Source organism: Bombina bombina, chromosome 3 (genome assembly GCF_027579735.1).
Source record: "Bombina bombina isolate aBomBom1 chromosome 3, aBomBom1.pri, whole genome shotgun sequence".
NCBI classification, from domain to species: Eukaryota; Metazoa; Chordata; class Amphibia; order Anura; family Bombinatoridae; genus Bombina; species Bombina bombina.
Window position 1 is genome coordinate 384,621,328 of NC_069501.1, and position 11,677 is coordinate 384,633,004.

An 11,677-nucleotide genomic window follows, 5' to 3' on the forward strand; every position below is an offset into this window, starting at 1 on the left:
GTTATATTAGGTAATACCCCTAACCGCATAAACTCCTTAGTTTACATTGTTAACAATCTTTATTTGTAAAATCCTAATAATCTTTATGTCGTTAGCACATTAGTGATTGGTATAAATAATAGGGAGACTGCACCGAAATGATAGTTATATAATCAATTGATGAGGCAGGCTTTTTCAAGATTGTCATGAATTTGGCTGATTAGCAAAAAACATATATTTTTGCGAAGATGTTATGGCTTATTATGACATTACTAATAGTGACATAAATACTTTGAATTAGTTTGCATTATTTTTTTTATTTTCTTTATGCCTTACATATTTCAATTTTTATTCTGCCTTACATATTTCAATTTTTATTCTGCAATAGTATATACATTCATCAATAGTTAACAATGTAAAACAAGGAGTTTATGCGGTTAGGGGTATTACCTAATATAACGAAATAGAGTACTATGCGTAATATAAGCGGAACGGAAACAACTTTGCTTATTATGGTTCCGCTTTTAGTGTTCCTAGTTTATCGCTCATGCGCTAAGGGCCGTGAACGCGCTTTGCATTGAAGTCCAAGAAATGGGATATCACTGGCAGCTAGTTTCAAGAAGAAGCTCCATTTATTAGGACTAAGGACAAATTCAAATTTTAAAAGAATAATTATGCTGTAAAATGTGTCTTTTTACTTTTCTTTTTTCTTTATTTTGTTGTACTCTTCTTTGTATGATAACCTGCAAAGGAAATGTGTATTGGAACTTTGTATTGTTTGTAAAAACTAATCATGGGGTAGGAGGTGTCAGCTGGGAGAGTAATCTCTGCACTACAGCTAAAATGAGCCTTGCAAGTTACCTGATTAACCCCTTCATGACTGGAAATTTAAAAAATGTGGTGTGTAGTTGCAATTAGCGGCCTTCTAATGGCCAAAAATAATGGCAAAACCTGCATGTCTACTATCTCTGAACAAAGGGGACCCCAGAAAGGCTTTTACAACAATTTGACTGCAGTAGGTGTGTGAAAATAATTTCAGTGAGAAACCCTAAGTTTGTGAAAAAGTTAAAGATTTTTTTTTTTTATTCGATCGCATTTGGTGACAAAACAGTGGCAAGAAATATAATAAAATGGGCTAGATCAATACATTGGGTTGTCTACTAAAAAAAATAAATGATAAAAAAACAAGGCGCTATTTCTGTTTAATCAAAGTGAGGCTTACAATTCTCCAGTATTTTTAACATTTTTTTCTCTAACATTCCAGGTCCTTAAGGGGTTAATTACTGCTAAATAATGCATTGTAGTCATTTTAAGGGATTAAACGATTTTATAGTTCCTTCAATTAGAGAACACTCAAGCACCAACTGTATAGGTCATTGATATACATGTTGACTTGGCTCATCTCGATCTCAACATGTAGATTGAATCCTGGCGTTACTCACTTTCACGCATGCGTGTTGTTATTTCCTGGTGCGGCGTCTTCCCTTCGACTGCGTGACTTCAAAGGCGACAGCGCGCTTGCTCTGTTGACGTATAGTACATGAACGTACATTGTGAGGAATCGGATTACTAGTGTAATAATTTAAGCAATTTCGAAAATGATTTTGAATAATATGTTTCAGATTAAAAAAGTGATTCAAAGCATTTTATGCTAAACGTAAACATAAAAACTAGCTGACATATTGACATTTTGTAGCCTCGCCCCTTTAACCTTTGAACTGCACAGCCCCTGGTCCCTTGCCTGGGAAGCCCTTTCCTTCCCTCTCTCTCTCGGTTTCCGGATTTCAGGAGCGTGCACATCGTTTCGGGTCTCTTTTAGACTTAAAGTGAGTTATATATTGGGATTTGAAGGCATTGTAGCATATAGCTTTTGTGACAGAAGATACTTAAATAGGGTAACACTTGCACGTGACACAGAAAGACTTTGTAAATTTATTTTTTTATGTTAGCAGACGTGGTGCATGATGAGTATGGGCCTCAGGGAGTTCATCACGCTATACACACTGCTTGTGTTTTACCTTTATGTAGCTGCGGTAAACTCACGTGTATAGTTTATACTCACAGACCACAATTCAATTTGACAAAGCACATCTAAAATGTCTAGTATGCAGCTTGCTGTTTAATTTTATCACTATAATGTCCCATTAAATGTATCAAGTCTAGTATTCTAAATTATTTTCTTGACTAATATTTGCCTTGTATTGTGTTTAGTCAAGCTGAATTATGACAAAAATAATTTTAAGATTAAAAATTAAAAAAAAAATCAGCAATAAAAATAATTGCATTGTCAGCTTTTAAAGGGCTAGTCTAGTTAAAATTAAAGTTTCATGATTTAGATAGGTCATGTAATTTTAAACAACTTTCCAATTTACTTTGATCACATTTGCTTTGTTCTCTTAGTATTCTTAGTTGAAAGCTAAACCTAAGTAGGCTCATATGCTAATTTATAAGCCCTTGAAGGCTGTCTCTTATCAGAATACATTTTACATTTTTTTCACGGCTAGAGGGAGTTGTGTGCCATATTATAGGTAACATAGTGCTCATGCCAGTGGAGTTATTTATGAGAGGGCACTGATTGGCTAAAATGCAAGTCTGTCAAAAGAGCTGAAATATGGGGGCAGTCTGTAGAGGTGTAAATACATGGCAATCGCAGAGGTAAACAGTATGTGGGTTAATAAAGAGGTTATCTATCTTTTTAAACCATAAAAATAATGAAATACTGTCCCTTTAAGTAAATTTCTGCAGATAACCATAACTAATTTTATGTAAGTGAAATTTATTATTAACCCTAAAAACTTTTTTGTTTTTGCAGAATGCGTTACGTGGCCGCTTACCTACTTGCTACCCTTGGAGGTAACACCAGCCCCTCCGCCAAGGATATTAAAAAAATAATTTCCAGTGTTGGGATTGAGGCAGATGAGGAACGTATCAGTAAGGTGAGTTGATACTCTGGATGCTATTATAACATCATCACCATCTATGTAGATAGAGCTGCAAAATTTTTTTTAAAAAAAATGAACGAATAATCCTATTTTATCCCACTTCTGTGTAGCCTTGGATCAAAGTCACAGCAATAATTGTTTTCTTTTAATCATGGTTATAAACAATCAGAAATTCAGTATATCAATGTGTTTTTATGTTTTTGTTTTTTTATACCCACAAAACTTTTAACCCTTTCGTGACAGGGTTAAAGTGCCTACATCGGAACAACTGTTCCGATGTAGACAAATTGAAACTACGCGATCGTGCATACGATCGCGAGATTTCAATTATTGGATCGCATCTGGGGGGCGTCCCTACAATCCTAGGAACGCCCTCCAGACCGCGATTAAATCCCTGAAGCACAGAAGGCTTCAGGACAGCCGTTAGTTATGACGTTCCATTCCGTCATAACGGCTTTAAAGCCCAGTCTAATTATGACGGAATGGAACGGCATAACGGCTTTAAAAGGTTAAGTAAAAGCTGTTTTTGTAAGTTTCCAAAAAACATGCAGTGTTCTCCACAGAAGGTTTTGCCAGCCGGGTGGCATTATGAAGTAACCAGTTGTAATATTCTCTTCTGCTATCCAGAGCACAAACACATTGCATAATTTAACATAAATGTATTCAACTATAATTGATGCACTAAAAATTGAACATTTTAATAGCTAATTTTAGCTTAATATTGGCTAAAATTTTTAGCCGGGTGGTCAATAAAACCAGCCTGGTGGCATTATGAAGTAGCCAGGTGTGGGGTTAGTGTAATATTCTCTCATATTCTATCATTTTCTGCTATCCAAAGCACAAGTTAATTGCATAATTTAACACATGTATTCAATTTTAATTTGTGCTGATTTTTAGACTCCTAAACAAACCCCAATGTTTTAGATCTATACAGACTTCAGATTGCTTCTGTTAGTATAATAGATCTCTTCATATGCAGAATATATGTATTTGTGATTGGCTGATGGCTGTCACATACAAGGGGGAGTGGAAATAGACACAATTTTAAAATCTATTTTTAGCATTCATTTAATGATTATGCAAATCTACTGTATTTACTTGGCCTTTAATCAAAGTACCTATAAAGTAATACACTAGATCCAATCGGGATCTAAATATCTGTGTGTCTGGTGGTAAAAAGCGAGCACGTGGTCTTGTGCAAGATTGATGTTGGCACATGGGCTTACTTCTTCCTTAGATATTTTGTGTTTGTATACTTCAGAATTTTTATAAAGCTGCTATATGTGATACAACCTGCAGAAGTTGGCCTTTTTTTTTTTTTTTGTCTGACTAAATGTGCACAGGTTCCTGAAAACGTCTATAAGCAGTAGACAGGGCAGGCATGCTCCCAGTCAATCACAAGCCAGCTGGAGGGGGGGGGGTGTATTTTTGTGTGTGCGCGCACCTGAAATTATCAGACACGAGCTATGTCTTGGTTATTTTCAAACGCTTTAAAAGCAACTTTATTTCATATAGGTGGCGAGAGTCCACGATTTGTTACATATGGGATATACATTCTTACCAGGATGAGGCAAAGTTTTCCAAACCTCAAAGCCTATAAATACCCCACCCACCTCACTCATATCTGTTTAAACTTTGCCTCCTTTGGAGGTGGTTAAAGTATTATGTGCTTCAGTGTATACTGAAGTCCGGTTTCCCCTCAGAGTTAGTGTTTGTTAGAGGGATGTTTGGGGAGTTTAGCCTTTAGACACCATGTTGTAAACCATGTTTTTTACAGTAATTTTGCTTTTAAAACAGATTTTTTTTTTTTATTTTATTTTTTTTAACAAAAATGCAATTTTAAAATCCTGAAAATTGTATAAATCTGCTGATTTGCAGCATTTTCAGCTAACTAAATTAAAGGACAATTAAAGGGAGAGTATACACCAATTTTCAAATAGCTGCATGTAATAGACACTACTATAAAGAAGAATATGCACAGAAACAGATCTAAAAATCCAGTTGAAAACCTTTTAAAAACTTACTTAGAAGCTTCAAGTGAAAGGGGCTGAGAGCAGACTCTCTTCCCCCCTGCATATGAAAAGACAGATTAGACAAACAGGAGCCATCAGTAGTCTGTAAACGCCTGCAGGTCCTCTGTAAATATGTCCTCCAATCACGGCAGGGCCTCACGAGACGAACACTCTTGGTTGGGAAGCCGTGATTGGAGAAAGCCGGTTTTGTCATTGCTGTGTAAGTACAGCAGGACAAGCAGGCGGGGGATCAGCGATCCGGCTTTGCTCAAGAGAAAGGTATTTGTAAAAATACGCTGCAATGTAAACTTTCATGAATGAAAGTGCCCCTGTTTTTAATAGTATTTTTTTTAAAACCGGGCACTAATTGATGAAAGTTTACATTCAATTTAAGGGCTTAATGACCAGCGCTGTCCTTGCGCAGTCTCTACTGCGCATGGACGCTGGTCCTTAAGGGCCAGGTATGTTTGTCTCATGCGCAGTCTCTACTAATATTTTCACATTATTGTGCTGCCTTCTATTACTAGTATTCTCTATTAGAGTGTCTATCTAAAATTAATTTACAGTGAACACAGGGTTTTCAAAATACGGCGGTAGTAGCACAATCTTGGGGCATCTGATCACTGAATTATCACCAAATGCATGCGTTTTAAAGAAATATAACCCAATTTTATTTTATTTTTTTCATGATTCGGCTAGAGCTTGCAATTTAAGCAACTTTCTAATTTACTCCTATGATCAAATTTTCTCTGTTCTTTTGCTGTCTTTATTTTAAAAAGCAGGAATGTAAGCATAGGAACCTGGGTAGCACCTGCTTATTGGTGGGTACCTTTTGCTACCAATCAGCAAGCTCTGCCTAGATGCTGAACCAAAAATGGGCCGACTACTATGCTTACATTCCTACTTTTTCAAATAGATAGCAAGAGAACGAAGAAAAAATAGGATTAAATTAGAAAGTTGCTGAAAATTGCATGCTCTAGCCGAATCATAAAATATAAAAAATTGGGTTTAGTATCCCTTTTAAAGGTTTTACGTAAAATATCCACTTTAGATATATTACCATCCTTTGATATTTTGTAGCATATTCCATAAGCTAATTTCTTTTTATTTTACACAGTTGATCAGTGAACTCGGTGACAAGAACATCGAAGATGTAGTCAACTCTGGTAATTCATATTTTATGTATTTTTGTTTCCTGTTGATACTTTCTTTTTCATGTAGTGTCTACAAATATCAATCAACACAGCAGGACGTTTTAGAAACCATTTCAGAACATAAGTACAGAAGATTCAGAAGCTTGTATGTAGTTAACCTACCCTCTAGATTCTAAAGTCTAGAATCTTTATAGTGATGTCAGAATTTCTTGTGTTAAAGGGATAGTAAACCTGAATATTTTCTTTCATGACTCAGAGAGAGCATGCAACTTTTTAATTTACTCCTATTGTAATGTTTTCTTCGTTCTCTTGCTATCTATCTTTGAAAAAGCAGGCATAAAAGCTTTGGAGACGGCCCATTTTAGACTGAGAACCTGGGTTGTGCTTGCTGATTGGATGGCTAGATGTAGCCACCAATCAGCAAGCCCTATCCAGGGTACTGAACTAAAAATAGGCAGGCCCCAAAACTTTTATTCCTGCTTTTTCAAATAAAGATAGCAAGAGAACAAAGAAAAATTACTCTAAAGCAACAATGAACCAAAAGGTACAGGATCATATTAATCAGACCTTTTTGTAGAATACTTCTGTATACAGAATAGTATAAATAGAGAGAACCCCCTTTTTTTTTTTTTTTTTTTTTATCGCTGTACTCAACTGTATCACTGGCCCCAAAGAAGCTAATTTTCTATAATAATGACATGCATTAACATTCTAGTGGTGTCATACTGTACGTAACCTGAAAATTTGAGTTGTTAATCCTCAAGGCTTATTGGTTTGTAAGTAATCATAGGATCTCACTACAAGGTCCTAAGACAGAAACTGGATTTTTGGTCTTTATTTTCAAATAACATTCCTTATTTTATTTATTTTTTATCTACAGGTCTTTCCAAACTGTCCTCAGTACCAAGTGGAGGTGCTGTGGCTGCAGCTCCTGCATCTGCTCCAGCTGCCGGAGGAGCTGCTGCAACAGGTAATATACTACATATGTGATAATACAGCCATTCAAAGGCTTTACATCCAATCCATTTAAATAAATGATTAGCGCAGGGCACAACATTTCCACTAGCCATTGGCGAATGAAAGCTAGTGAGTGAATGTTGAGCTACATGTTTCAAATATCCATGAAAGGGCAAGGATAGGTTATTCCTCTAGGGCTATAGGGACCCCATTAGTGCTTAGACTGTTACTTCTGAGAGGGTAAATAGGGACAGAGAGAGATTGAAGAGGAAAAGTGAGAGTGGAGAAAAGAGTGAAGAGATGAGTGAAAACAAGATATGGCCTGAGAGAGAAAGGGGGTTAAAAAAGAGATTGGAAAGAGGATGCAGTGGAGAAAGATAAATTAGATAATTATAAAACCTTTTTTTCAGGTCTGCTATGACCTCACATTAATGTCAACACTGCACTCTCAGTTCAACATTTTTCTGTCCAGATGTTGTCTTCCCCGAAACCTTAGTTGATGTTGCTAACTACTATGCACTTTTGTTAATTTATTACTGTATGGAGCATTATTTAACCCTTTCATGACAGGGTCATAATGTCTACATCGGAACAACGTTCCGATGTAGACAAATTGAAATCCCGCGATCGCGAGATTTCAATTATGGGATCAGGTCAGGGGGCGTCACTATGACGCTAGGCACGCCCTCCAGACCGCGATCACATCCAGGAAGCGCTGTTGGCTTCAGGACAGCCAAACGGCTATGACATATTTAGTCCTAACGGCGCTAAAGCCCAGCATCATTTGGACGGAATACAGCGGTATAACGGCACTAAAAGGTTAATTTATGGTATAAAACATAAATAATACTACAAAATTACTTCACAATAAGGTATTTCACATTGGCTAAACATATGCAAAGAGGGTGGTGAGTTACTGGGTGTGGTATGGGTGAGTAGTGGGTGGGATCAAAGGTGTCGTAACATTTTGGTCTGGCTAGTAGCTTAGGGCTTGAAATTTTGAGCCATGATTAGTCAACTTTTTATATTTTTATATATATATATATATATATATATATATGTGTGTGTGTGTTAAGTCTTTATTATTTTTACTGTAGAGCGTTTTAAAATATATTAAATTGAGCTTTGACAAATGTATTTGTGAGCCACTAAAAATATTAATTTTAGTGACAGTTAAATTAGTCTAAGGGTTGATAAAATTGTTTTGCAAGCCTCTCAATCTACATCAATGCATTTTTCTTTTTAATGGAATAATTTTGCATTATACTTGTTCTATTAACAATGCTTCTAGTGAACGTGGTCACTGACTTTAGTGTGAGCTTTTGCTGCGTTTGTGCATCTAAATTGTTTTATGCACCAGCAATTTAAAGTGATGGTAAATCTGAGCGTTTAAAAAAAAATGCTAGGATTTACCACAAAAAAAAGGTTCATTTATTAAAATAAGGGTGCTAAACTCACCTAATCTGTGCCGTGGCAGCTTGATAAAGTCAGAGCCTTCTGCACAGCAGAGCTCTTCTACCTCTTAACACTGTCATATGACATTCACGGCTATTGGTTTAGAGGTGGAAATGTCACCTCATTGAAGAAGAGCGCTGTGCCGTGGGCTCTGACTTTGACTAACTGCCATGGCACAGACAGGGTGAGTTTTCGCTTTGATTTACCATTTTAAGCTGTCTCTCCGGCGGTGCCTTGTATCATGTAAATTGATTCATCGATAACAATACAAGGTACTGTCAGTTTTCGGAGCAGACTGTTTAAAATGCTGGTGCCAGAAAATTATTTACTTATGGTTCACATCTACTGTAAAAACACACACCAAGTGATAGCTTTTATTAGAAGCATTTTTTTTCTAATATACATATATTGCAAAAATGCTTCTGTTAAAAGGTGAGATGCATTGATGTATATGTATATTTTAGGCTTGCCTTGGGATGTCCTTTTAAGAACTAACAATTTTATGAAAATACAAATATTTTATATATAATTTCAGCAGGCCCAGCAGATTCACAATGTGCCATTATTAGAGTTGATTCATGGCATAAGATGGCTGCGGCAAAAACTTAAGAAAATAAAGTATAACTTTTTTGTGTAGATTATAGTAAATATTGAAAATGGCCCAGCGACCTCTGCTGTTACTGTGATCACCTTACTAAATTGTCATCAAGGGTAACCAGATGTGAAGTAGTGGCCCACATTGGTTTTTGGGAATTATAATATTGATGGGTTGGAAGAACAACCTCCCTGCAGCTGCCTGTGCATCCAGGTTCGGCCCCTTTGTGTCTTACATTGACATCACCAGAATTTACATGAAGCCTTGAAGTGCTGCACTCTAGGCCCCCCCCCCCCCCCCCCCATGATCTCTGGCCTGTAGTGTGGGGGAACCAATGAAAATGACAGATCGACAAAACAAAAGGGTTTGTCATGCAACTACAGGCTGCAATGTGAAGGACTCATCAAAGTGGTTAAAGTAAAAACAAGTAGTTCAAATTCCAATAAAAACATTTTAGAGTCTAGTAAAACTGGCTAAGTTCTCAGTTTTTGCAGATGTATGCAAGAATATATAGTTGTACTGAATTGTGCCTTTTTCAAAGTGTCATTTTTGTTTTCAGCTGAAAAGAAAGAAGAAGTAAAGGAAGAATCTGAAGAGTCTGATGAAGATATGGGATTTGGTCTCTTTGATTAATTCCTCTTTCTTAAATAAAATGCAATCTTGTATAAACCTGCTGTGACTTTTATTGAACGGTATAGAAGGTATGAGTGGCTGAACTTTGGTTGCATTTTGGCTTGTGTGGGGTTTTATGGTTTGTTTTTTGAGCCAATGAAAAGTGACGTGAGGGTTTGCACCAATCAACAGCTACTATCATTGGTGTATTGCTTTTCTTCAGATTAACTAGGTATGGTTTTCAACAGATACCAAGAGATAAACATACATTTTGATAACAGAAGTAAATTGAAATTTCTTAAAATTGCATGCTCTGTCTGAATTATGATTTTTGACTTTCATGTCTCTTTTAAAGGGACATTATTACACCAAATAGAACTGCATGTAATAGACACTACTATAATGAATGTGAACAGATACTGATATAAAAATCTAGTATAAAACCTTCTAAAAACGTACTTAGAAGCTCCCAATTTAGCACTGTTGATGAGGTAAAAAAAATAGGGAAAAACGCAACGATGTGTGCCTGTTCAGGTTGCATATTTGCTGACATGAACTTTTTCTCGTTCATGGGCACCAATCAGCTAAGTTGTGGGCACGGCATCTGTTTACAATTACTTTAATATTAAATTGTAGTTGTATAATATGACTCAACTGTCATGTGAAAAAAAAAAAAGGTTTTTTTTAGCGATATCCATCTCTTGAGAACTACTGACGTTAGGAGCAAGAAATTTAGCATGCAAACTTTATTTATAATGAAGATTTTAGCTGATAATTTTTGCTATTCTAGCATCTTTGGTTTTTGAGATATAGGTATCCTCGTAAATCACTTAACCCCCCTTAAGTGGATTTTTGGAAAATAACACGTTTCTTTTAAAAGGAGAATGTTAATGCCAATTTTCATGTCCAACATCTTTGGTTTTTGAGATATAGGTATCCTCATAAATCGCCCCCCCCCCCCCCCAAAGGGACAGTCAACTCAAAAAATGTTATTGCTTAACCCCTTAATGACTGAGGACGTACGCCATATGTCCTAAGAAAAAATAGTTAATGCCTGAGGCCGTATGGCGTATGTCCTCGGTTTGGAAAGCAGCTGGAAGCGATCCTGATCGCTTCCAGCTGCTTTCCGGTTATTGCAGGATGCCTCGATATCGAGGCATCATGCAATAACAATTTGTACCCCTCCGGTGCAGAGAGAGCCACTCTGTGGCCCTCTCTACACCGGACATCGATGGCCGCATTCGTTGGTGGGTGAGCGGCCATCGATGGGTTCTGAGACACAGAGGGGGGAGGGAGCGGGTGGGAACCCGCTACACTACAGAAATGGTCAAATATAAGTGGGAGGAAGGGGGGGGGAAAGAAATGCCCCAAAAAAGTAATCTAAGGGATCTGGGAGGGGGTGGGGGTTGGTCTTGGGCTACACTACAGAAAAAAATAAAATACAAAATAAAAGACTATACTGTATATTGTAAACTGGGTACTGGCAGACAGCTGCCAGTACCCAAGATGGCTGCCAAGAAGGTAGAGGGGGAGGTTAGAGAGCTGTTGGGGGGGCAGGGAGGTTGTGGGCTAAGGGGGGATCCTACACAGCAGCATATGTAAATATGCAAAGGGGGGAAAAAAAGGATGCTTTTATTTTAGTACTGGCAGACTTTCTGCCAGTACTTAAGATGGTGGGGACAATTGTGGGGTGGGGGAGGTAAGAGAGCTGTTTGGGAGGGATGGGGGGGGTGATGTGTCAGGTGGGAGGCTGATCTCTACACTAAAGCTAAAATTAACCCTACAAGCTACCTAATTAACCCCTTCACTGCTAGCCATAATACACGTGTGATGCGCAGCGGCCTTCTAAATACCAAAAAGCAACGCCAAAGCCATATATGTCTGCTTTTTCTGAACAAAGGGGATCCCAGAGAAGCATTTACAACCATGTGTGCCATAATTACACAAGCTGTTTGTAAATGATTTCAGTGA

General features: G+C 37.3%; 1 protein-coding gene across 1 annotated transcript; it reads left to right on the forward strand.

Annotated features, from left to right (window-relative positions):
- The first annotated feature begins 1,648 nt into the window (after window positions 1-1,648).
- Window positions 1,649-9,763, forward strand: LOC128653322 (60S acidic ribosomal protein P2-like). Its single transcript, XM_053706537.1, has 5 exons — window positions 1,649-1,805; window positions 2,792-2,915; window positions 6,051-6,099; window positions 6,968-7,057; window positions 9,654-9,763. The coding sequence occupies exons 2-5, from the start codon at window positions 2,793-2,795 to the stop codon at window positions 9,725-9,727; spliced, it is 336 nt and encodes a 111-aa protein (XP_053562512.1). The 5' UTR covers window positions 1,649-1,805; window position 2,792; the 3' UTR covers window positions 9,728-9,763.
- The last annotated feature ends 1,914 nt before the right edge of the window (window positions 9,764-11,677 follow it).

Bases quoted from the DNA above. Each gene is read 5' to 3' on its own strand.
- LOC128653322 (XM_053706537.1), top strand. From the start codon at position 2,793: ATGCGTTACGTGGCCGCTTACCTACTTGCTACCCTTGGAGGTAACACC. The intron at 2,916-6,050 runs GTGAGTTGATAC...TATTTTACACAG, and splicing joins ATGAGGAACGTATCAGTAAG to TTGATCAGTGAACTCGGTGA. The intron at 6,100-6,967 runs GTAATTCATATT...TTTTATCTACAG, and splicing joins CGAAGATGTAGTCAACTCTG to GTCTTTCCAAACTGTCCTCA.